General features: G+C 41.9%; 1 protein-coding gene across 1 annotated transcript in view; it reads right to left on the bottom strand.

The window, feature by feature from the left end:
• igsf3 (immunoglobulin superfamily, member 3) overlaps window positions 1-26750 on the bottom strand; it is a 79957-nt gene extending 53207 nt beyond the window's left edge. Inside the window, exons 1-2 of the mRNA XM_008328531.3 lie at window positions 25668-26750; window positions 7648-8028 (exon numbers count right to left, since the gene is read on the bottom strand). Coding sequence (XP_008326753.1) covers window positions 7648-8028; window positions 25668-25707 — 421 coding nt within the window. The 5' untranslated portion in view covers window positions 25708-26750. The remainder of the gene's footprint in view (window positions 1-7647; window positions 8029-25667) is intronic.
• Between the last annotated feature and the right edge of the window lie 369 nt (window positions 26751-27119).

The following is a 27119-nucleotide window of genomic DNA, read 5'->3' as shown; positions in this document are numbered from 1 at the left end:
CTTAAAGGCCTCTTTAGTGATGTTCTGTAAAAAGTATAAGTTCCATTGGGAACCATACAGCATTGTACTGCTCAGACTCAATTATGGCTGCGATGTGTGTCCTGACTGACGGCTCAATGGAGTGTGTGACTGCAACTCTGTTTGTCTGCGTGTGTGTGTGTGTGTATAAATGCATGTGTCTGTGTATGATGGGTCCGACTGGCAGTGATGTTATTGAGCAGGAAGCCCTGTCCTCTAAAGTGGATGAGATGTGCAAGAAAATGGCAGGCCAGACATGGCGATAAAATCTCTTTCTGGAAATCTGCCTGGTCTGCAGCTTACAGCCACAATGTGCACACACACACATGCCAAAAGCAGAGAAGAGGAGGTAATTGTAAATGAGACAGAGAGGTGATGGTGAAGCTGGAGAGAGACGGGGCTGAAAAAGCTAGACCTGTCACAGCCAGGGGAGATGTGGGAGATGAAACGCTCCATTCGCAAACATACCTCTGCTCCCAATCGATACCAAAAGGCAGAGAGATATAAGTTCTCCTTGTCTATTTGTCACTCCTTTTTTTTCCTTACTTATCTAATCACCTTTTCACTCAGTACGTATTATTATCTTACATTGTCCACATCCTCCCACCATTTGTCTACTGTAAAGGAGATCCCGAGCCTCGTCTTTCTCTCTTCCTACTCTGAGCTTTTAATTCAATTACTACTTTCTTCTGCAATTTTCTGCTATGTGCTTCAATCACCTATATGCCTTTCTCCTGTGATGAAACTCAAGGAGAAGCTGTATTGACAAAACCATATACCTGCATGACCAGCACCATCCGGGAGCCGGGTGGGGACCAGACTAAATCGAATCTGGAGCTCTGGATTGATGAACGGAGGAGATGGAGCGCAGTGGAATGAAGGGAGGAGGTAGGGGTCTCAGTGTCACACAGTGTGAAAGACAGAATGTGAGATGACATCTTTCCATTCGCTCTAGAAAGAAGGGACGAGGAGCAGCTTGGCCCTCTCCAGGACGGAACAAAAAAATGCAAAGAGGATATTAAGTAGATTTACACACCGACCGAGGGCTGAGATCAGCACAGGAATAATTCGGCCATTTTTACAGTGTATACATGTTAAACAGTGTGTGACCTTTGCTTAAATAGGAAAAATAAACACTTCTGGTCTTTGCCCTCCTCATATAAGCACCAACTCAAGGTTGCACGTGTACAGACACAAACAAACAGAAAGATAAACACGTCTTACCTTGCAGGGGTCTTTTTTTTTTTTTTCAGACTAGCTAAACACGAGACTGGTGTTTGAGAAGGTGAAACGATTGTTTCTGTCTAAACTGAATAAAAAGAGAATAATAAAACAGGACATAAATATATAATGAAAACTTTTTGGCTTAAAAATTCCTGGGTCTCATTTTCAGCTGTTTTTTGCCTCCTTTTTCCAGCGTCCTCAATTTGTGCTGGTTGATTTCATTTAGAACTTGCATGGTGGTTAGTGACTGCTTTAACCTTAGGAGTCACATCAGGCACAAAGTGTTTAGTGCACCCCTATAGTGCCAATTGGATTGTGGGTAATGCCTTGGGGGGTTGTAACCGATCGCACTGAAGTCCAAAGGAAAAGGCTTATCATTTATTGGTCACACGCCATTCAGCATGACCCCGCGACCCATTTCTAACATGGAGACTTCTGGATCCATTCCTCTCCTTTCCAATTTTCTCACGACAGCCTTTGTGCATCGTCTACCTCTTTGGAATTTCTGGACACAAATCTGCAAGATTTCTTCCTCTCTCCTTGCAGTTGAAGTAAATTACAGACACACACAGATGAATGTCTTTGGTATGGAGTGTATCAAGGCTCTGGGTCTCACTTACTACTAAATCTAAGATGGATAGCAGCTGCCAAATGCGGAGGCTAGAGTCTGTACTGCAGCCAGCACACGGTGCTGTCAATGACAGCGAGGCTATATGGCAGCTTCATAAGTAAGAGCAGTGTGATACTTGTCTCTGCGAGGGCTTGTTGTTCTGCTAGCTGTTGGACTCACTCGCACACAGGCTGGTGCGTAGGATAAAGGCAGCCATGATGGCCGTGTCAGGCTGTTGTCCTTTTCTTCTACAATCTGATGTGTAGGAGGAACTCCCCGAGTGCAATCACGTACACATGCACAGAGGAACGCGCCAAAACACACACTTGCATGCAACGCAATCATCTCTCCAATCAGAGAGAGAGGTGTGCACACAGGGAGAGCGGGCGACCGTTGACCCCGAAGAGCTTCGAAACAAAACATCTCATCAGAGACAGTGCAGACGGACAGAAGTGACTGTGTTTAGACACTACAGAAAAGAAAGAGACCTTTCAACCCTTAAACCCTCACCTTGAAACTTAGTGTCTTGGAAAAGTTGTGCATTTGAGCAAATGTATGTAAAGTGGTTGGATAACTAATCGTGCAAATGTATGTAAAGTGGTTGGATAACAATGAATTAATCGACCGAACAGAAAATCTTGCTCCAACTCATTCAACCATTCCTGGCTGATGCAGAGCCCCTTACTTTGCACAAAGCTCAATGTGTGTCAAAAACAATTATGGCTCCTTCCCTTTAAAATGTATGCAAAGGCATTTTGAACCTAGAAAAATAATTAAATCACTTGTGTTGGATGTGCCAAGTCTTGGGGAGAAAAGGATCAGGGAATACATCAGGGGAACCAGGTCAAGCTGTAATCTACACAACGCTCAATATCAAGGCAAGAAACACAGGCTGGTGCACTAAATGTGTAAAGCATGTTAGCCAGTCTGAGGAAAATCATTAAATAGGTTAACGGCTGTTTTTCAATGGCAAAAGGGCAGTATAAAACCTGAGCATAGGTTTGTTAAACGTTACCTACGTTGGAAACAGTACCACGATGAAGTCTGTATATGAATACAGAAAGAGGTGTCCTGTCTCAGGTATCTGCTCTGTCCGAGGACTATTGTGTGATTGGTCAGAATTGAGAAAGGGCGGAGCTTATGTGGACTGGTGGAAACGTTCAGGCTTCAAAATAAATGAATTACAATTCATTTATGACAGAGTAACGTAAGGGGTTAATCCCAGCAAACAGTAATGAAGGCCACATGGAAAGCTTGCTTCTTCATCACCCAAGGTTGCAGTAGGATTTTAGCAGATACGCTATTTATTATTTCGGTAATCTCTTTTTTTAATTAAAAATTTTAAATAAAAAAGCTTACATTTCTTTGATTGTTTGTCCAGTAGTTGTTCATAATTTCACATAGGCAAAGGCAGCACATCGTACATTTAGTATCACTGCACCTCAGGCACATTTCAGTTTGATCAATTTTGTGTCATAAAAGACCAACTTTGCATTGTTCCCTTAAACACCACCTCGGAGAGCTCAGCTAACGCATGGGTGAGTAATAATGATTTCTTTTTTCTTTTCTATTTTCGGGCAATCATCCTCATTTACAGCTGAGGTGTCTCATTCAATGTGACAGATGATATGACGCGTGAAACACTGCATCATTGTATCTGGGTGAATGGGGTCTCCAGGTGCAGAGTTCAAACACCTCCTGCAGCAGGTGTAGTGTTTCAAGTTAAAACAATCGCCCGCTCTAGGGTGACAACGGGCGATACCAAACATGCAGTGAGTAAACGTCGGTGCAGCTCGGTACGTCTGACGACATGAACTCTCACAATAAACCCCTCTGACAACAGTCAGACACACAGCCCTGGGGGAAACAACCGGTCAAAACCTGACTTTTTTTTTATTTTTTGGGGGGAAACAACCGGTCTCTCTGCTCTTCTAGGTCAAAACCTGACTTTTTTTTATCTATGTTTGCTCCTGATGGAATTGTTGTTTTTATTATGATAAAGTCAAGAATCAGTAGCAACTACATAAATACATAAATTTAGCTTTGAAGAGTTTGTAGATCGATGTTGGCTTATAGATCGCATCAGGAGTTTCTGTCAAAACTGTATTGAAGCCCTTGGGCTCAAACAGCATGAATCAGTCTGTAATTCCTGGAAAACTATTTGGTGATTTTGTCACTTATGTCCTGTGCTGGGGGCACCTGACCTGAAGTTGAACCCCCTGACAATTGTATTTGAAATATTGTATTTTTTAGCTTGAGTGGCTTTGGTGTTTAAATGACAAAATTTGTATCAAGAGTGCGATAGAGAAAGATGAAGTGGCTGGAATTATTGGAGCTTTGGTCATGTCATGTGACCTCGGTAGTTTTCCAAACACACAGCCATTTAATTTGAACTAAAATATTTACAAAACAACCCAGGATTTTCTCAACAGTAGTTTGGTGGTCCAAACTATGGCTCAACAGTAACAAAACCAAAAGAATCACGCAACGACCAAGCAGGTGGTGACTGATGGTTGACGTACACTTATGGCTACAATAGTATATTGTTACAATGAGTATAATTGACATTACTATGAATGCTGCACATTCAGAAGTGTTTGTTGTTCTTCACATCGGACCTCTGGGGAAAGGTAGACCTCTCCGTGTGTGACTGGAATACCGAGTGGAATGTGAAACATTTTGGTGGATTCCAGTTTACTTATTTCCATTTCTTTTTCATTTTAGCTGCCTGTTCTTTCCAGTTCTGCTCTGGGAACTCTGCTCTCGACTGTGCGTGATTTAAAGTGTTTGAGCACCGCCTCTCACACACTCGCCCAGAGAAGGCTGATAAAGACGATAGCGGCAGACGCACTGTGTCTTGTTGAAATGTTGGTGCCTTATGTAAACAAACATGTCGTTAAACAACAGCTTATCAAGGCCAAAAAAAAAAAAAATCAGGCTTCAAGTCAATTTTTTATTTATGGTATGATGAGTGAGAAAATTAATTATGGTGACAAGCTTTAATCTGCAGGGGTTTTAATATAATAGACTTGGAGAAAATTAGGAACAGAGACCAGAGCAGATTAATGGACGGAGATACACATGCAGGATGAGAATGGGGGAAGAGGAAATAGACCAAGGAAAGAGGCAGCTGCTAGGGATCACAGATGGGCCAAAATATACAGCAGCGAAGAAGACAGGAGCGGACCCGCTGTGCACCTCTGACCTCTGAAACTGGGTTAAGAGGTTACAGACACAGAAAAAGATTACAGTCCCTCAACACTTCCTCTCGCATACTTTGTCTTGCTCCTTTTTTCACACTGGTACCTATAAATACTGTGTGCTATCAGCAGTGCAGTTTTACTCTGGCTCTGCACCTGAGCTCTGCCCCACTTAAGGCCATACAGTTGAAACTAAAAAAAAGTACAAAATATTTGAGTACACGCTTTATAATAACACTTTCATTGAGGAAAAAGTAGCATTTCATACTCTTACATTCACATTTCTGTTCCGTGAGTATTGATTTTCCACAGTTTAACCGAACGTGGTCCAAAAATAACAGATGTAACTTTTCAAAGAGCTACTTGCCAGCTGGCTTTGAAACACAGGGGCACAAAAAAAAAATTGAAACGCAAACGTTGACCACGTCAGTTTACACTGTGACCCTGGGACAACGGTCATCCACATGTGGGTTTAAGGGACAAAGTCAAGAGGGAAAACAAAGCGCACCCTCTGACCATATGAGATGGACCCGTTTTGAAACGCTGACACATCGCACCCACTCAGCAAGTTTGTTATTGAAACAGCACAGGTCAAGAAAAGGTGTAGGAAGGAAGTGTGCGGGTGTGACTGCATAAGTGAGGCGGGTGAGTCAGAGATTTAGAAAGAGAGTTTTTGGAGTGATTGTTTTGTTTTTTTTTTAGAAAGAGAGTTTTTGGAGTGATTGGTGGTTTTTGGAGTGATTGTTTTTTTTTATATCAAATCAGAACAGGTGGGACTGAGGAAGCTACTCCTCCACTCACAGTCCATTCATGTGGTTTTCAGATCACAGCAGGACACAGCCTAACTGTGGAGGATCTTTCTGGTGGGATCAGATCGGCTGAGCAACATGGGGGCCGTTGACTTTAAGTGATGTTGGGTATTTTAAACGTTAAGACACGGCTAATAGTTCAAGGTGAGTCCTGGATCTGTACACAGTCCAGCTTTTATACCCTGCGCTTGTCCACATTGAAAAGGACGATCATACAACACTGACCAGACTGTTGATCAGCTTTGGTCTTTTAGACAGAAATAATGGGTTTGAAGGTCAGCTACTGCACAAAACTGCAACAACACGAGGGCACCAAGTAGCTCAAATTTTAAAATAAAATAGATTTAAGTTGTTCAATTGTTCACTGAATCTATTTTATTTGTCAAAATACTGTTTTTGGGTTATTCTTGCATTTATTTTTGCCTCATCTGAAAATGTGATGGGAAAAGTTTCACAGTATATACTAGAATAAACGCAATTTTAAATGCAACCGACCTGAACTAAATCACACACAGGTTGTTATTTCAAGGTGCTCTTGGCAAACTATAATGAAACTGCCATGTGAAGTATACGCTGGCCTTCATAACTGATGGCTACCTCTGAGCTACGAGATACATGCACGATGCTTATTAAGTGTCAAAGAAAGTGGTGGATCAACAGACCTTTGCCTCAGTAGTTTATAATGTATTATACCATAATATATTTAAGTCAAAAAGTTGCAGGAACAGGTGCTTCATTTTCAATGTGTCTAATTTCAATATCTGAGACGTTACATTAAAAACACGTCTCACTGAAGCAACTGTAGCAAATGTTATCATTTATTCTGCGTCAAGTGTTCAGCTGAGCAAGGTTTTATTTAATGGGGTTTTTCCAAAGGAGACAAAAAAAATCGAAGCAACACCTACTTTTTACCCAAACGAGAAATGAAAACCTGTGACATCTATTGTAAATGAAGGGAACTCCATTTCAGCAGCTTAGACAAATGAAAAGCAGGGTGTCAAAGACCTCCTCTGGTATTCTACAAAGAAGGAATTATCGGATGTAAACACCACTTGCAGAAGTTCTCAGACGTGGTTCTTGGAAATGTCAACAAATAGCTTTGTTTTTGTTTTAATGTGTCTTGGAATTTTCCAACTTACCCTTGCATAAATGTGTCTGTGTATAAACTAGACACGCGAGTGTGGTATATTCCTTCCTAAAGTGACAATAATTAACAAAGATGCAGTCATTTGTGTCACATCATCTGCACGGAGTTACACAGTGATGGAGACAGGTTTTTTTATTAATTGAGACCAAACAACAAGTTCGTTGCAGGGATCCTGATGTCTAAATACTCCTCTTAAAGCGCCACCAGGTGTCAAAACCTCCACTAGGTAGTAATGAGTGAAGATCATGTTGACTGTTATCTAATTAGCTGTAAGTTGTAAATTTAAAATCATTCAATTGTATTTATTAATTACGTTATATAACAAGTGGGTTATTATCTTTGGCCTACGGTGTTCAACATATGTATTATATGTATGTAACGACCCACCAAAAACAGACACCAGTTTTATCTGAGCCCTCATTGTCATACTAATCTGTATTTAACCACTTAACCACATATAGATGTACTTTTGTATCAGTAACAGACACAGTGATACTTTGACCCGTTCACTGACTGTCGACTACTTCACAGCGTTGAATATTAAGGTACAACTGCAGCTGCAGTTTTTCTGTATACACAGGCGGTTAAATTGTTCTTTCGTGTGATTTATCTGAACGTTGACAGGTTATTTGTACTCACCGGTGAGGTTGGTGCGTGCACTGTAGGATCCAAGGTAACGACCGTCTGTATTGGGGGTGTAACACTCAAACAGACCCTGGTCTGTGGCTTGCACCTTGGTGATGTGGAACACGGCCGAGTCGCCGCTCAGCCTCTCCACGTAGATCTCTTTGTTATTGACCCGTGTGGCGTAGAGGGCGTAGGCGTAGTTCTGCTGAGCCGTGCTCACGATGCGGATCTCCCGGTCCTGCGCTGACGCCAAGTACATGGACCACTCGAAGTCCTGCTCCACACCCTCTTTGTAGCCTGTCACATTGCACCAGATGGTCACGTGGGAGCCCTCAGTTCGAAACAGGGGCCCGGTCTGCACCGTCACAACCCTCTGAGCCACGGCAACACCGGCTATTGAGAAGAAATATGTGGAAGTGAAAGCAGAGCAAGAGAGAGAGAGAGAGAGAAGGGTTACAAAATTGCATTTAAATTACAAACCAGTGGTCGACATTATGCTGAATAAAGAAACAGCCGAGACGGAGGTCAAGGTGTGCAACACAAAGCTATCTGCTGGAAACATTTGCAGTTACTCATTTTTAACGGCAATCATCCCATCAGGCTCACTGTAATTACAGGTACTCAGAGTTCAACCTTCACCACAAGGACTGTAGCTGTTCTACAGTAAAGTGGGAGGCAGCAATCGGGGGATTTTTGAAAAAGGTCAGAGAGAATTGGTAAAATACAAGTCAGCAGAGCATGTAAGTTGTCAAGACCAACATTGAACAGGTGTTTTTTCTTTTTAATGTATGAGAAAAACTCTATGGTCTGGAGCCTCATTAGTTTTCAGGGCTCATCAACATTCACTAGGAAAGACGTGAATGGACTTCCCATTAGAGTCAACTGATAAATAAGCCATGCGGACACAGAGGTCAGTAAGGGTTGTCCACTGCTACTGTCCACTGATTCAAGAAAATTGGAACTTACATCTAAAATGTTTTCACCTATAAAAAGCCGTATTATTCATAAACCTTTAGGAGACGTTTACTAAAAACAAATCAAGTTAGTAAGTTTTTTTTTTTATTAGTTCTTCCATTATTATATATAATTTCTTTTTATATTATATCGTGGCTACCTTAGGCACATTTTTCACCTCAGATTCCACCTCAGCTTCTTCTTGATAAATGTCTGGACATGGAATGAATGACAGTGGAAGATTATAAAAGACACCCTGCAGATATACTTGATTGTTGTATACAAGTGTGTGAGTGAATGGGTAAATGGACAGCAGTCTAAAGCATTTGAGTGGTCATCATGGATTGAAAAGCACTTTATATGTGTGGGCCGTTAACCATTTGACTGTCCTTGGTGGAGTTAAGCCCGACTCTTTGGATTTGGAACTGTCCTTGGTGGAGTTAAGCCCGACTTGGATTTTTTTTTTTCTCTTGAGGAGCTGGTGATGGATTTTCAAAATAATTATCCTATTTATTGCCTTAGCAGGGAAAGTATATTTGCACTGTGTGTTTCTAATATTACCAGCATATTCCACACTCAAGGGCGGAAACATTTAAACGGGGGAAAGAGAATGAAGAACGATGTTTAAATTTGCATGGATGAAATAGCAGAAGTGTCTTTTTAATTACATAAATATAGGTCAAAACTGCTTCTCCGCCTGGAAAAAAGGGGACCATGATGTTCTAGGGCAGGGAAGCTAATCGAGTTTGCACAATCAATTTTCCTCACATTTTCACGAGTGTTTGTATCGGCGCTGTGGAATGTTGCTCCCATTAAAACACCATTGGAGAACAAGAAAAAACAGCAGCAACATTGGTGGATGACATGTTGTAACAAACTGAAACAAAAAATAAATAAATAAAAACCACAGTGCAGACTGCTGTGAATATGGCTTTGTAGCCTGTATTTAGGACAGTCAGGAAGCAATGTGTGAATCCTGTATCTGCCCATATTATAAACATGACTGAAAAACACACACTAACACACACACACACAGAGCCAGAGCACTTAAAAACAACTACCTCCAAAAAGAATCTAGACAAAGTCTAGAAGTGTGTGCCGTTTCCTGTCTATACAAGCAACTGGAGATTGCAGCTGCGTTCGTGTAAGTGTGCACTTGTGAGTCTGTTGCGTGCCTGTGTGTGTGTGTTTCTGTGTCTATAAGAGGCTGTGTCTTTGGACACAATGCCTGGCATTAATAATTCACCACGACGGCTTTTTTACTTCAGCATAAACCCCTTCCTCCTCGGTCACTTTCTCACACACTTCCACTGCACCCTCCCATCTTTCAATCACTGTGCATCAAGTCTTCATTGTCAACCATCTATTTGTGTCAAGTCATGTGCAAAACTATGCACTATGCATGTGAGTGAGTATTACAGAAAAAAAAAAAAAAAAACAACTGCCTTTGCATGATGTTCATATTCAATCACTGGGCAAAGAGAAAAAAAAAACTCTGAAGCCTAGAGATCAGATATTTCTATTCTGAAACATGTCTCACTAATGAGCTGACAAAATCTCTAAAACAATATCTGATTAACAGTCCCTCAGTTGTACTGAATTTAACACATATTAGAGGGAAAAATTATTAAAATGTTTTTTTCCTGGGGCTAAATTTCACCAAAAGACCCTCCGCAGACTTATCATGGGGCAATTGAAAAAAGTACTTTTTTCAGGTTTTGATGAGGTCCAGAGACACAAGGTCACAAGGTTTTACCTACAGAGTTTCATTTACACAAATATAATCTACCGTTATCTCCTGTACTCGGAAATACTGTAAATACATGAACATAAACACCACGAGGTAAAACTTTTACCTATAAAATAAACTTCTTAAAAGTAATTATGTTTTTTTCTCTGTCCTCTATTCTAGTTTAGCTGTTCATGGGGGAAAAAGATGTTTTCCATTTAGAAATAAATATTGTAATTTTCTGCATGTAACTGCAGTAAAACAAGCAGTAAAGCAAAGACCTAGGGACAGTAAAGAAAACAAATTTGAGCCATGTAGCTCATTAAAAGATTTGAAAATGATTTGGCCAGTTTTCTATGTAATTTTCTATTGCAAGCACCACATTTCCTGTAATTCTTTCAAAATAAAAGCACCGTAGTTTCTCTTCCTAATTAAGGTATTTTATTTATTTTTTTAAGGTTACACATTGTGCAAAATTCTTTGTTTGTCCACATATTTGCATCTCTAGAGACAACTACACTGATGGCACAATATGAAGCAACTAAAAACAAATATATAATAAAATATTTTAAAGCTTTATTATATGAAGATGATTAGACACATCTTGAACATATCTTGGATATTAATATATTGCTCGGTTGACTTCTGTTTTCTAACTGGTCAACAAGGTTTTCAAAGTAAGGCAACAACATCAGCTGCCAGTGCTGTAGGAGCTGTAGAATCCATACACCCACGCTGTGTAACTGTTCTTTATTCTTACAAATCTCAAAAAAGCTCCATCTCTATCTGTATGTATATATACATGCTGCTGCATAACTAGAGGCCATGACCTGCTGCTTCCGATGCTAGCAATCACTGCAGACATGAACACTTACATTGAAACAGAGTATATATTGTTGACAGAGCTCACTGCTGGATCCACAGTACTTCATACAAGAAGCACCCTGCATCGAGTTCTGACTCAGGTCCTGGGTTCCTGTTCTTTGTGATGTCAGTGTTCTCAGGTTTCAACCACTCATCTTGAACTGCGTAGAAAATATTACTCACGCATCCAAAAAAAAAAAAATAGATAACTCATATACTGGTGCATTTATAGTTTCCTCCCCTTCTCGGCTGTCCTGTCATCCTTCTAAAGAAAAAAATAAGCTGACCTTGTTCGTCCCATTATCGAGCCCTCACCCTAGTATTGCCAAAGTGTTTCCAAATGCCGATACCCAACCTTAGTCTTAATGCTACACTCTACTAACCTTTCAACAAAAGTTCTGCCACCTCGATCAGCAAGTGGCCATGTCAGCTCCACAAGGCACCACATTTTCTATTATTTTTGCTCATTGCCGTCCCTGCCCACAGCAGATGCCTGCCTTGCTCCATTTCCCTCGCTGATTTGGTTTAACATTCCTCTCCTGTGCCTTGGCTCCTGTCTCTGCTGCCTGTGCTTTTACTACCTAGCTTGTAAACCCATGTCAGAAGATGGTGAATGACTACGGACAAGGTCTCAAGCTGACCTTGCGAGCCAACAGCGAGAGAGCCTGCATCAATAGGCGAGGGTATGCAAACGCAATGCAGGCGTGCAGGCCACATATAAACGCACATATATGTACAGTATGAAGCAGGGGGAAAAGCCGCAAAGAGGATTATGCTAAGAAGAAGCAGGGTTAAACGCTAATCCAATTATTTGTAGCCAGTGCTCTATTCTCAACGGGAACGGCATTAACGCCACTTGCATTCACGTCGGCTACTCTCGTCATTTCTCTTCTTTTCACGTAGTAATTACACACCTACAAAGGTGTGTAATAAGAAACACTCCAGGGTGTTAGTGATATGGACAGAATCCAGAGTTGTGATGTCCAGACGTGTTAATGCAGAAATCTGTGTGCTTTCCATCAACTCTTCCCACTTCGCTGAAATTCCTAATTGTGTAGACAAACAAACCAATATGCTCAATTAAGTTCTTGCTGCGTATCACGGTGTGTTTACAAGAAAATAATGTCAACTTTGGGGTGTCTTGTTTTATTTCCCTTCACACTGGTCACAGGAGGATTTGCATTCCGATTTTACCCGGTCAAAAACGGCGCCAGTTCTTTCTCATCGTCTCCCTCGCTCCTTGTGTGTACTACAGTTACATCTCTGATTTCTGACGGCATCCTGACCACCTGCATCACACTCTGCTCCACTTTGGCTGAGTCAGACCTCACAGAGAACAGATGTCAACAGTGCTGCTCTCACCTCCATAAAAATCACGACCATAAACAAATCCAACAAGCTCTGCAGCATTGTAACTTGAGTATCAATTACTCCTCTGCCAGAAACTATTCCAACATCTATGAGCAACTGTATTGTTGTTGTTGTTTTTGGCAATAATATAACCTTAAGCAAATGGACATCCACAGTCCACTAAGAAACCATGTGGATATTCACAATGTTAATAATCTCTCTGGAGTTTTCTGATGAAAACAAAAAAAAAAGAATGACAGCAAGATTGTTTACTCCATCTCTGGCAGTGATTGTGACATTTTCTCTTTTTATCATCATGCGACAATGGGAACAAACAGTGCTCTTTACCTTAAAAGTTGCAAAAACACTGCAGAGAACGTGGAGGAGCTAAGAAAGAATGAAAACAACTTCAGCCAGAGAGATGAATTAATTATATATATCAACTTGGACCTAGTCATTGTCTCATGTCCCCAAGGAAAGTTCAGACTCATCCTACAGAAACTTTGTGAGAAAGTCCAAGACAGCGAGGTAGCAATGAGGCGAGGAAAGAACTGCACGGTGAGTGAGGAGGAAAAATAGAAAAGGAGAAATAACCTAAAGAGAAAATGACAGCTGCCTCCAGGGTTTGGGACTTCATAAATATGCACAGAACTAAGTGACGATGACTTGTGTGCAGCAGCTATACATGTGGATGGACAGGGTTAAGTATTGGGTGAAAATGTACAAAATGAGAGTATTTTCATATCCTTGTTTCTCCGAGCTGGTTACCCATTGTCCAAATACTCTCTGCATCTTCTCCCTTCAGGCCTGAAAACACATTTGACCCTGTTAACATCATTACCAGAAAGAGCAGGAGTGCAATAGAGACAGATTCCATGATGAGAAAAAGAAAAAAAGCAGAAAGATAAAAGAGGGGAGAAAAGGGAAATGCAACCACTTGCAAGAACGGGGCTCATTGTTTAAAGCCATGCAACAAAGAAACTCTGTTTCTTTGTATTTTTTATTGTGGCCATGAGGTCACATGTTTGCTGTTAGCTACTGTGTGCTTTTGGTAATGGAACAATATCAATGAAGTTATACTAAATAAAATGAATGCAACTACAGTGACCTCCCGTTGTTCTTGTTAACTAAGATTTTGGAGTGTGACTAAGATCACCCAGTAGAGTGTCAGAGGTCAGCCATTGATATTTGTGAGTCTGATTTAAAATCTTTTCAAGATCAATAAAAAGAAAATACTTTTCTGGGGGATGGTGGTCCAGACTCTGTGTGGTTTTGCCAAGTCCTTCCATATCAAAGACAAACCAAGAATCTAAAGGATTTTTTTTGAACAAGCTGTTACACCTTGTCCCTTCCTTGCCTTTGGTCACCCTTTGTGATTCCCTACGTGGATGGACATGCTTCTCCAACTATCCCAAGAAATCAGGAAGGCATTGTGACCGAATTCCTGGCCGTTCCCGAAGGCCCAGTAGCTCCACTGTTAGCCCCTCCACACGTCTGCGCTCTCAGAAAACCCATTCCACTATGTTTTTATGAACCCTGCTAGGAGCACTCAGAGTTAGGTTTGTGCTTGAAAAGAAAATGGTCGACCATAAAAGCCTTCAACTGTCCACAATATGCACCGATCTTCCCTTTCACTGATAGTAAGTGGTCTATACACAAAGAAGCACCCCCGAGTACTACAGGTCCAGCACAACAATCAACAGTCATACATTGACAACCCAGTCTTAAATTTGACATAATGGGGGTTTATGGTGTTTGTGCCAATGTTAACGTCAGGTAAGGGTTGGTATTTTACCATTTGACATTGAGGTACTATACGACCGTGCTCTGAAACTTTCAAATCCAAGTCAAGAACTTCTGAGACAGGTATTATTATGTAGTGTGTAATTCTCAGCCTTAACCACATTTATTTTTGCTTGTGGGTAATAGGTATCTTCAAGTTGCAGGACCGTGAGTAAAGACTGACCACTGACTCGCTGGTCCTTTTTCTACAGGTCATTCTCAACAGTGACCGCAGGCACATACTGTGTATGTACAGTTACACTTGATGTTGGACTCAAACAGGCAGACATGTGACTGCAGTGTGCGTCTGACCAGTGAGTGAAGCCAGATCAGGCATCAGATTGTGGTCTGGATGACTTGTCACACAATGGTGTCAACTGTCGTACTTAACACTGAATGTGATTGGCTCACTTACAACAGATGGTAATACCGGGTCTGACAAGGTCAGGGAGGGACGAGGACACAGCGCTCCATTAGAGGGCCAGTTAGACAGGCCAGAAGACCGCACTAACAGCTGACACATTTCCAGCAACCCAACAACTGCCCATTACACCCACGCAGCTTTATACAGAGGAGGAACAAGAGAGTACAGGAGCCCTTTGCAGAGCGAGTGGCACGGTGAAGTCGACATATTGCTCGACATTGAAAAAAAAAAGTGTACGACGACAGATACGACCAGAAGATGAGAACAGTTAAACAGATCGTACGTTCACGAGCTACAGCGCTGCAAAGGGATTCTCCATCAAAATGTGAAGTGCCTTCAAAGCAGGGAGCCTAGCCGAAGGGCAGAGAGAGAAGAAAACATAAATAAACACTCATGTTTAATCTATTAACACGCTGCACATTCAGTATCTCCACGAGCCCTGATCTCCAGCCCAAGTGAAAATGGTTCAAACACATGAACCTTGTGTTTATTATCATCAGTCTCTATTTTCCACAATTGAGAATTAGCTGAAATAGGCTAGATGTGTGGATTGTTGATTATTAATTTTTTGCTGCTTAATCATTTTATTGCCAGGTAAACACGGGGAAAGAGCCAGCAGCTGGTTAATTTGGCTTTTAGCAGACGGAAGATGTTCTGCTTGGCAAATCCACTCCAAGCATCGCAAACAATCAGTAATTAAAACAGTTCAATGTGTTTGCATAGTGATTACGAAGATGAAATGTAAAAAATCAGCTCATTTTACAGATGGTTGTGTTTTGGTTAGGCCAGTAAAGTGATTATAATAATCGAATTAATTGCATGTTTGTTGATTAATGGATCTAAATGATATGGAAAATCATTCATTCATTTGAAATCATTCCCGATAGCCCGGCATTGAGAAGGGCAGTTGATGGAGCAGAAAAAGAAAATACTTTAAATGAAATGGAAATCTGTCAATTAACAATAATCTGATTATCACAGCTCAAAATCTGCATCTTCACTGAAGGTGTTTTTTAGCTGAATACAATTATGTTGTTTTATTGACAGCTAGCATTGCGCCTTTTTTTAATCTTGAAATGGATCAAGAATCCATTTCAAGAAGTCACTGTTACAACAAGTCAGCAGTTACAACAAAAAAGAACTTGTTACTGCGAACATAACAGCTTCCATCTGTTTCCAGTTTATGATTTTCAGCTACTCAGCTGCTCATTGTTGCCTCATAATCAGACTCGGGGAAAAAAACATTTTGTAATGTAGAACATTCATGGTTCTACTTTGAAGCCACCAACTCAGCAGGTCCACTCACGACCGCGTCATGACTCATTTTTATTACTCAGTACTAATTGTGAGAACGCTCATGTTTGGGCCATGCCTGGATTATGCGGTCCGCTGCTATCGCCATGCGAACAGGTCATAATTTATGGCTCCCTTTGGGCTGCAACAGTCATGACCCCACCTGCGCTGCAGCTCATAACAGCTGGTCAGACCAGCATGGAAACAATGGGGGGGTTCAGAGCTAATTCATTCTCTGTGCCAGTGTTACTGTACACAGAAGGAGCCTGTTTCCTCTGTGCTATAATTGTACTGTAACTATGCAAGTGGGGGTGGGCTAGGGGAGCACATGCTGTGTGCCCATGTGATTGGTCTGGCCTGCTCTGACTAATTCATAATTTTCTTTTCCCTTTCTGCTGCCTGTTGTATTTGTCAGTAGAGTCAACAGATAGATAGATAATAATCTATCTCTCTGTGTCGAACAGCTGCCTCTTCAATCTCCCTCCTACACTCTCAGCTGCTTTGCCTTCCTGTAAACCACCACATGAAACAGCTTTTCATTGTTTCATCCCTAGAGATGATTTCAAAGTGATAATCGACACTGTAGCAACAGCTTCTCATCTTTTAAAATAACATTTTGATCAAAATTCACTGTTGCCTCATGTAAATGTCTCTCCTACGGATTTTGCGCTGCTACTGTAACTTGAACGCTTTGCTTTTTCAACTCTCTAATGTACTGTAGGTGTAGGTGAATATGACAACAGCATTTCCCGCACCTTTGGAAAGTGACAATATTTTATTCTGTTTAGCATCAAATATTGCTGCTGCCAAAAGCTAATTATTTCTGTTTGTTTTCCTTTTCTGCTTGTCACTTAACCAGACTCAATCAACTGAAAAACGTGACATTTTCCGTCAGCTTTGGATAATTACATTTATCCCAATGATAAAATGGGAATACAGAATGGGAAGCAATTATTTTAAGGGCAATATGATTCTGACAATATGATTCTGAACCTGACAAATAATATACATCTACAGATACAAATTTGGTAGCAAATGCTCTCTATTTGCTATACAGTAGTAAGAAGACAATGGCAGTTTACCAAAGCGAGTTTAGTTTGGTTTCAGGAGGTCAACAGAATAAGTCATTATGTGCTTTTCCACTGTAGTGATGCTTATTGATCATTAATGCCTCTGTGCCTGCCCACGAAAAGCACGCCCCTGAAGTACCAATTAGTACCAACATGTGGTTTAAAAGTTCTATACCATCAAAAGATTTCAAAAGGATTCCAGATCCAAGATTTTGTTTTTCCACTGTAGTGTTGACTTACAGATATTAATGCCTCTGTCTGCTATAGCCTTACAAGTGCTGACTTACCAAGAGATAAATTTGACTGTCAGTTTAATGTTTGTTTGTTGAGAAATAGTCCCAGAAATGCTACACATCTGAATACTTTAGAGAGTCAAGTGCGTCATCCTCACAACAATTTACTACAATGCAACCAAACTACAATAAATATCTGTCTGCTGTTTTTTTTTTTTAAACTTCTCCCTAAAAGCACAAAACGCTGATCCCCCTGATAAATGCCAGAATAGGAGTGGAAGCAGAGCACTGTGAAGACAGCTTTGCTGACACCGACTACATTATGTCTGAATCCCTTGTAAGAATTTATCAGTGCATTTTATCTTGTCAAAACCATTGGACACGTTTACTGAAGTATTGTTAGGAACAAGCTATGGAAAACTTAATAGATTTTTTTTATTTCAAACCCAGCAACTTTATTTTGTCATTTGTTGAAAAGGGTGTCAACAAAGACGGTAAAATAAAGTGATACAGACACAGGTTACACAGCAACACCTAAATGATGCACAAGCCTTTAAGGTATGAGCAGTTGTGAGCAAGTAATTCAACTGTTTTTAATTTTCTCTATGAAGGCTGCTGTCGAGCCTATTTCACTTCAGTAAAATAATCACTGAAATAAAGAAGGAACAGTTTCCACAACTCAGCCCCTTAATTAATTTTGATAAGCTGAAGACGGAGAAGCATCCTAATTAATAATACACTAAATATACAGACGAAGGTTGTGTGTTGTGTGGAGTGCCAAGAGTTTTTGCAGCCTGGCCAAATGTATAGTGGTAAACACTTACAGTGTGACAGACAGTTACAGTTTGGGTGAATTTGATGAATGGCTGGGTCACATTTAAGTGTTTTGGTTAATAGTCAAATGTGATAATTAACTTTTAATCAAAGCAAACCCGATGTTTAGTTTGGGGGAGGGGGTTGTTGTGATGAGGCAGAGACAGAGACATGTTGTCACACAGTCTTTTGTTTTCACAGTCTCATACACTCAGTGCATTAAGTGCATCCATCCACAGCCTTTGGCAGATCCATTAACTCTACATGGACACCTGCTACCCCACTAACCTCATCACCCCAACCCCCAACCCTCTACAAACCCAAACACCCTCCGCCCTCAACTGTCACCTCCCCCGCTCTGTCTGGGTGACAAAGAACTGGTCTCATTTTGACGTATGCAAAACTTTCACCCACTAAAACAAAAGACACAGAGCTTAACATTCTCCCGTCGTTAACTGCCAAAGCCTGACAGACGTATTTTTATATTATAGATTCTACTACTACTAGTTGGTCGCCTGACATCTCTATCTATGTTATATACAGTGCCTGTGTTCTGTACGTGACTGACAGCCTGCAATCACTGCCCACGTTCACACATTTCAGCTGCAGTTCGGAAGAAAAACCAATTAACTATTCATTAGTCGACTTCAAATAGACGTCTTCCCTACGATTGTCAGTCACTCCGTCTTTCGGCAGCACAAATGCATTTTCTTGATCATTTGTGCATTTATGCAAAAGCCCGACGGGACACACATAAACACAACTGCAAACACACACCCCTTCAAGGAAACATGACGACAAGTGAATGTATGTTCTTCCTCTTGTCGCCTAAGAGAGGATTTTTGTGTATTTTACAGCATCAGCACTGGGCAGAATGTGTCATCAGCAGCGTGTAGATGAGGGACTGTCACCATAGCTACGGCACCTGGTGTGAATCCCACCAGGGTGGGATCTAGTAAACCTGTGAGAGGGATGAGCATTGAGTAAAGAGAATGTAGTTTCTCTGAAGAACATCAGCACTGAAGAGTGAAGTCCTGTTCAAACGCTTGAGAGTGATCTTGATGAGAAACAAATATAGATCTACAAATGTCTCTGATTTAAAAGAGGAATGAAACAACATTAAGGTTCGGGTTCGGCCTCAACTGATTTGAGTCGGGATCAAATTTCCGGTTACACTGTACAAACAAAGTGAAGGAAAGGAAAGTGAATGTGTGTGTGTGTGACAGCCAAGTGGAACTTTCTTAATTATTATCATTATCATTCTCAATGTAGACCAGGCAAAATCCCAGTGAGAGGATGGGGTTGCAGTGCTGAGCTTTTAATTGGTCAGGCAATGTGTTCATAAGAACTCCAAGGTAAACATTGCCATTAGATGCAGATTTTCTCCTCTCAAACTGCATAAACGGAGGCAATATAGGGTTCAATTCACTTGGGAGTTATCTCTAATTAGTGTTCCATGAGAAGGAAGTGGGTTGGGCCTGGTATTGTTCAGAAAAGAGTGGAGGAGGAAGGTCAGGAGCTCTCACTGGTGGAGGATGAAGAGGAAAAGGGAGGTGGAGGAGGAGTAGGTGGTTGGAGTGCCCTTTAAGAGTAAGAGGCAGAGATTCATGTGAGTTTTAAGCTCACGGACCGAATGGCGAAGGCGATGTTGCTGTGATATTATCATAACACAGCTTCCGGTGTGAAAAGATGTGCTAGTCAGGTTCTGGCAAAGAGCCGTGGTGTGGGATGGTCCTGACAAAAAAAAAAAAAATCCAGAGATAGTGAAGGAGTGTAGAAATCAAACACAGAGCAGAGGCTGCCTCTGTCTCCAGCTGAAGCCACTTTACGTCTTCACTGTTGCGGGCTGGAAATCTCCCTCAAGAACTCTGTTGCACTTCACACAGACTCTCATCTGTGCATGAGAACCACAGAGAGGTTATACGGCTCAGATCCACCCTCACGGAGGAGGGCAGAGATTTACGAAAATAAATAGAAGACGCCGCATAAGAAAATAACTTGCGATTATCCACGACTGACTTTGCTTTTTGATCTACAGAACAGGCGTCAGTTCAGCCTCACGTGTTTTATTGATCTCTTCAGGAAAACTCATCCAGACAAAATGTTTACAAAAATGTTTTTACCTTCAGGACAGGACAGCACTTCAGGAGAAAACAATGGGTTGTGTGGTAAAACTGCAGTTTTGTGCTGACTGCGAGTTCTTCAGATGACTGTGAAGTCTGTATTACAGCTCCTCTCCTTGTCCTGTTAGTAGTAAAGACCTGTAATCAGCAAAGGCACTGCCCTTTGTAGCTGATTACTAGGGACATCACACTCCCGTGCTAGCACAGTCGCAGTCTTTGGTTTTCAGCTACTTTTGTTGCACTCTGACTTTAGCCATCAAGATCACTGACTTCCTCGTACTACATGAGCACAAAGGGGAAATATCAAGAATAGTCCAAGAAGTACAAATCTATTTCTACACATGTTCTCCACTTAAGTCTAAACACTTCAGAAGTTTCCATAAGAAAATATTCCTCTTTTGTAAAGACGTGTCTTTCACACCAGTCACAGCCTTCTTTGTCTCGTCTCAAGACTGAAATCAAGTTTAATTTGACTTTCAGTTGTGGTAAAAGCAACAAAAAAGAAAGCTCAATCATTTCAAAGTTGATTGAAAAGTTGAGATTGTTCTTTTTTTTAAAAAAAAAAATTCATTCTTAAGGTTGGAAAATTTAACAAAATAAAGCTCAAAACTTGACCATTATATGATTAAACTTTTCAAAGTTGTTCAAGGCAGTGAAGATACGTGTCTACACATCCACTTATTATTGAAAGTGCACTTTTCTTAAAAAAAAAATTATAAAAATGTGTTTTTGAACTTTTTGTCTTACCCTTGTATATCAGTCCTCTGCAGGAAGCTAAAAATAGTTAGCATCTTTACAACCAGTTTATGGCATTTTCCAGTTAGCGTTTAGCTAGTTAGCGCTCCTTCACTGACAACAGAACCTACACCTTTCCAGTGTTGATATGTATCACAAGCTGAATGAATACTTAGTGAAAACCTTTCACACCTTTCAGAAAATTAACAACCTATGTGAGTATCTCCCTTTTGCATTTCTTTGTCTCTGTCAGTTGAGTCAACAATGTTGTGAAATAATGATGAAAAAAAGGCACACAAGGCACCACGTCGCGGGTATGAACAAAGACATGAATCTAATGCTTATCATGCAAACAAGCCCGGAGAATACAGCAGCCAAAGAAAATAACAAGGAGCGTGAACAGCAACAATCAGACAGCTGCACGAGTACATTTAGGCAGGCCCTGTGTTACTGATGACAACAACACGCCAAAATAACGAGAAACACAAGGCAGGACAAAGACATGATGGGGCTGTCACTTTGTATCTGATATCTCAATACCCGTACGAACTTTAGGGAGGGAGTTGGTGTTCAGCGCTTCGAGCGCAGCATGTGCACAACGATAACCAAAGAAAGTCTAATAGATATGAAATGTCAAGTAGGATCCTGACAACCCTGTCACACAAACACACACCACTTCTCCACAGAACTTCCAAAGAAGGGCTGCACAAAGTTTGAAGCCTTGAGTTATAGCGTTTTTGCTTTACTGTCTAGACTGTATTCTGCCGCACGTCAGCTGAGGCTTAGAAACACATGGAAAACATTCCATCTGCTCAACAGCTGACTTAAAGCAGGAAGACGCGTGGCCTGACCACACATAACTGAAAATCCCTGTCGTTTTGGGGTGGGGGGCTTCCAGCTGTCATTCTTATACAAGACAGGGAGAGGAGGCCGAGCTGGCATCAGGGAGTGGCAGTGCAAATTCAGAATGGTTACAAATGCCTCCAAGCATATTTCATCATTTCCTGGACCATTCAAGGTCATTTGCAATCAATCACAACCATGAGACATATCGACTTTTTCCGACCGTCTTCTTGTTACGTCAACCTCCTTTTGTACGGTTTTTAAATAAATGCATCAACTCCAGACTTCTTGCATTTTCAAATCACGCACTGCAAACATTTCAGTGTTTTTGTCCGAAACGGGGAAAACTGCATGAATTAAATCCACACTGCTTAAGCTTTTCTGACATTGTCACAGCAGCCACATGGACAATCATATCTAAGTAGCTTTAAGTGCTGCCATTCCTACTTTCTGAAAATGCTTTGGGGGGGGCTCAGCATTTGCGTCTAAAATGGAAATGAGCTCTTAAGAACCTTTACGCTGTTTGATTGGGGCAATTATGCATGGCTCACATTAAAATCCATACACTGATAAAGTTTGACAGCGTTACCACAGCTACTTAAAACTTTTCTCTTCGATCGATAGCACAGTAATGAGCGCACATAACCGCTCATTGTTTCACCTCCTTTTCGGAGATGAAAACGATCATCAAAAATAGAACAAAATTCTCTCTGTGAGCAGGAACAAGACAGCAATTAACCAAAGGGAGGGAGTGAATGAAGAATAGAAGTAGAAGGTCAATGGTATTCACTGTATTGTGTATTTTGGAACTACTCCTTTCACCGTACATATAAATGAATTGAAAAACAATGAATATTTTTTGATAACGTACTGTGGGTCGCATGTTGCTAGGCCACAAGAGTATGTCATTCATCCTCTATTCTACTGCAGAACATTGTCACTTGTTGTAATCTCTCTGCATTTCACCACAGACCGGAGCCCTCTGAGATTGCGTCTGGGCTGCATGTGGCCTTCAGCCCACTCTTTGAATAAGCAGGGTCTACTGGTAACGTTATGATCATACCAAACCCAGCACAAACCTTTGCGGACGTTAGAAGTGAAACTACAGTGTTGTTATATGCTAGGCGATAGATGATATAGAGTGACCATTGGTTCCGTTGGGTACTTTTTGCCTTACTAGACTTGCCCACTGCCCTACCCAAATATTTGCCCACCACAGACCCTCTGATGTCCATGTGTGCATATTTATCATTCATGTAAGGAAATGGTCTGATCACGGTGACAACAGCACCTGTCTCTGCGAGGCACCACAGCTAAATTAAAACATCACACTGAATTTGCATCTTGACAGACATAAGCTTTAAGATTTGCCCCCGTGTGATGTGAAACTCTTCGGACACCAGCTGATAAACAGAGCCAGCAGTGGCAGCTCATCAGAACTTGAAGGACTGCAGGCTAGTCATGTCAGCACAGTAAATGGAAATCACTCAGGCATTTCACAGTTTAAACCAGCCTGACTCACACATATTACTCTTTCAATTTAGGTATTCGAACTGGGATGTGTCGGTCCTTTCCGATGGTTCCCCAGTTTTAAATGCAGACTTAACCTAGAAACATGTTCAATAGTGCACCAGCCTACAAGCATGAGATTTTTTTTACCATCTGTGGGAGAGGAGGATGACATCCTGTTTGTAAACCTAATAAACCTTCTTTCCTCCAGGCAACTACTTACATCATATACCCCCGTGCTTTGCCAAAAATAATCATGAACACTCGCAGTCGGTTGCAAAGGCAGCACCATAAATCAAACCACAATATAAAATTTGCCTAAGTAGCACCCCTGGGTTTAATAATGACTGGTACTGTCACCATCTGACAAAGCTTTCATTCTCCTCCTGAGATGGATTTGTGCGCCAAACAAACTCAAGTGCTGCCAGGTGAAAATGAGAAAAACAAGACGTGCAAATATCACACGATGTGGTAGACATTAGCGTGCATTATGTTGTAAATGTAAAGTGTGAATAAGGAAGTATTGCTCCCGTGTGGCTGTATCTATCCAGCAATTGGATTGTCATTGTGCACAAGGTTGAAAAAGTGGTTCTAGATAAAGGATTTGTGAAGTCAGATGGTGCAGATTATTAGCTGTAATGTCGATGTTGGCAAATAATTTATGTCGTAAGAATGTGACGAGCACCACCATAGCATGAGAAAATATCAGGATTTCAGAAGTGATTCATGCCAGTGATCCACTCAGCCTCGCACAAAAACAAAACCTACTCCTTCCACCTGAAACGCTCTTCACCGACTCAAACTGATTCATGAATATTATGCAATCCAGAAGAAACTCCACTCTCCTGCCTACACTGTAGATAAGAATCTGTACTGTGACAGCATGCACTCGCCTCACTCAACAGTGAACAATACCCCCCCCCCCACACACACACACACACACACACACACACACACACTCTAGTGAAAGTGGCTTCTTAAGCAATGTGAGGACACATGAAGAGAGGCACAGGCTGGTAATCCTTTCGGCAAAGTGGGGGCCTCCACATCGGGGCATCTTCTAACCCACCCCCACCCGGGTCCTCGCCAGCAGCACTGACAGCCTGGCCTCCCAACACAGGACCAGAGAAGCCATCTGGTGTTTGTTTGAGAGCGGCAGGCAGCATGTACCTAATGTATGTGTGTGTCAGCAACAATGACTGTATATGTAAGTGTTAGTGTGTGTGTGTGTGTGTGTGTGCGTCACTGATTGTCATCAGGTGTGTACTTGTGTGTCTTTGAACATTGTTGTTTTTACCTGAAGCCATGACTTTATAACGGCAGAAGTGCAGAACAAAGAATGACTGGGTGTCTACACACACCCACTGAATGACTTCATACCCTGGGGTGTTGATGGTGGCTATTCAAGTGTGTGTGACTCAGGTGAGTGTGTGTAACAATGTGTGCTGCTATGTCTGTCTACTCACCCTTGTTACTCGTTCTACTCACTGGGAATTGTTATTTGGTACAAACCCAAGCCAGGAACACATTTATGTGGTTTCAGTTACAATGTAAATGATGGTTTGGTTTGTGTTGTGGTTTGGCGTCACCTGGTCCTGGTCCTGGTCCTGGTTTGGTTAACCTGTGTTGTTTCAGATGTTAAAAATGCAGTTTCTCACAGATACAGAGCTGCATCTTTAAGGTTCCGGTCAACTCCATAACATTTCCAGGCTGTGTATCTCACTGTGGTTACAGTGACCAACGACCAGTGACTCTAGTTATGACCAAAGTCTGATCTTAATTAGAAAGTCATTTCTTGACCTCTGGTCAAAGTCAGGATGAAAATTAGGATTAAGGTTCAAGCACAAGGTTTGGTTCAAATCAGTGTTAGTTAGTGTTAGTACTGCATACATGTCTGTTATACTCTATAACAGAGTAGTACTGTAGTATTCATCTGTTGACAAAAACAACCGTTCATTGCATGTGGTCAGACAATATGGGGTTAATCTGTGACTAAAATCCAAATATCCCATTAACCTAGATCAACACACACACACACACATGCACGCGCACACACATCTGCTCAAAGGCATCTGTTATTACAGCAGCGATTATGGATGTAGCCTACTTCCACCTGACTGCTGGTGACTAGTTTTTGCTCTTTCCCAAATGACCAGCTCAAAAGCACGCGTCTCGTCCGCTCGCGTGCAGAGACACGGGCTCAGCTGATGCAGACGCACTTCATTAATGTGGCACAGACAGTAAGAAAAAAAAAAAAACACCACACAACAGTCTGGATCCAGGCTGACAGCTCCGCTCCAGGTGACTTACCAAGCAGCGCACAGACGAGCAAGAGCGCACCGGTTGCCATTGTGTGTGCGCGTTTCCCCGCAGACCCACTTCCAGCAGCTATTCCCTGAAGACGGAGAGGCGGTGTCTGGACGGGTTGACAACGTGGTTAACCGTTGATCCGCAATCAGAAACGGGACGAAGAACTGGGAAGTCCGCTGTGTTTTATCCTGGGAGTCAGATGTCCAGCCGGTGAGGGGAGCCGGCGGTTTGCCAATGTCCGGACTCACCTCTCCTGTGTCCTTTTGATAAAGAATTAAAAAAAAAAAAAACTAAACCTTCACCTATTTGCTTAATATCCCTGACGACGTGTGCGTATGCCAGCCGCCTGCGAGACCCAACCCACTCCCACGCCACGTTCACGCATCCGAAACTGCGGAGGTGATTCACGCTCACCGTGGAAGAGAGAGGGGAAAAAAAGTCCAGAGTGACCGGTTCGTTTTTCAGGGGACGCGGCAGTGACCGAGGAGACCGGCGATGATGTGCAAAGTCCTGCCGCTGTGGAACCACACTGGAATGAGTCAACAAATCCTCGTTTCTTCGCTGATGAGCAAGCAGAGCTCCAGGCTCCCGGCTTCCTACACGGCAAATCCCGGAGCATGTGATGATCACCGCTCTACTATCGTTCCGCACAAAGCCCGGTGGGCGGGCGCTGTAGATGGAGCAGACAAGGCTTTGTGCGCTGACACAATAAATCACATTAATCAATAAGCGCGTTTAAACTCCAAAACACTGGCTTTCACTCCTTTGATCACTCTCTCTCCCTCTGTCTCTGTGATCTGTGATCTGTGATCATCTAAGGCACCAGAAATACTGAGTGGAGTCTGAAAATAAATGAGTGAAATCCAACTGTTTGTGTCTTGAGTTCACCGCTGCTTCTTTCCAGTCGCTCAGGTAGCACTGCTCAGATCTGACCCCAGAGACACGCTCACTCTCTCCCTACATGTACTTCCTTGTTCCTGCAAGGCAAAGCCACTTTTGTTTGTCCCTGCAGTTTGAAAAAACTTGCCTCCCAGCTGCCTGCCTTATGCCCCCACCCCTCCACCTAAAACCACGCCCCGGCCTCGGCGGGGGACACCACTATTCTCAAGAGACCTCATCTAAAATTCTGAATTTAAATTTATATGGAGGCCAGTGAGGACGTTGGGGGTAATTATTAAGCCTCCCGTGGAATGACGTCTTCTTGGCTGCCTGGCTGTGTTTTCACTGAAACACCTAAAGTACAAATTAAATCCCTATTTTATTTGCTGCCTCTGGGAAAAAGGACAAAGGTATCGGGTTGCAAACGGTCGGTGCAAAGGTAAAGCTGCAGTAGTCAACAAAAAAAATGCTCCACTGGTTTCAAACTGGAAATCCTCCCTTACATGGAAGTTGCAGTATTTTGCAGCAGTGACAGAGAATCAGACAAAAAAAAAACACATTACATATAAGAAT

This window comes from Cynoglossus semilaevis, chromosome 16 (genome assembly GCF_000523025.1).
Source record: "Cynoglossus semilaevis isolate Cse_v1.0 chromosome 16, Cse_v1.0, whole genome shotgun sequence".
Taxonomy (NCBI): domain Eukaryota; kingdom Metazoa; phylum Chordata; class Actinopteri; order Pleuronectiformes; family Cynoglossidae; genus Cynoglossus; species Cynoglossus semilaevis.
The sequence above is the reverse complement of the archived record's forward strand: the minus strand, read 5'-3'. Positions and strand labels throughout refer to the sequence as shown.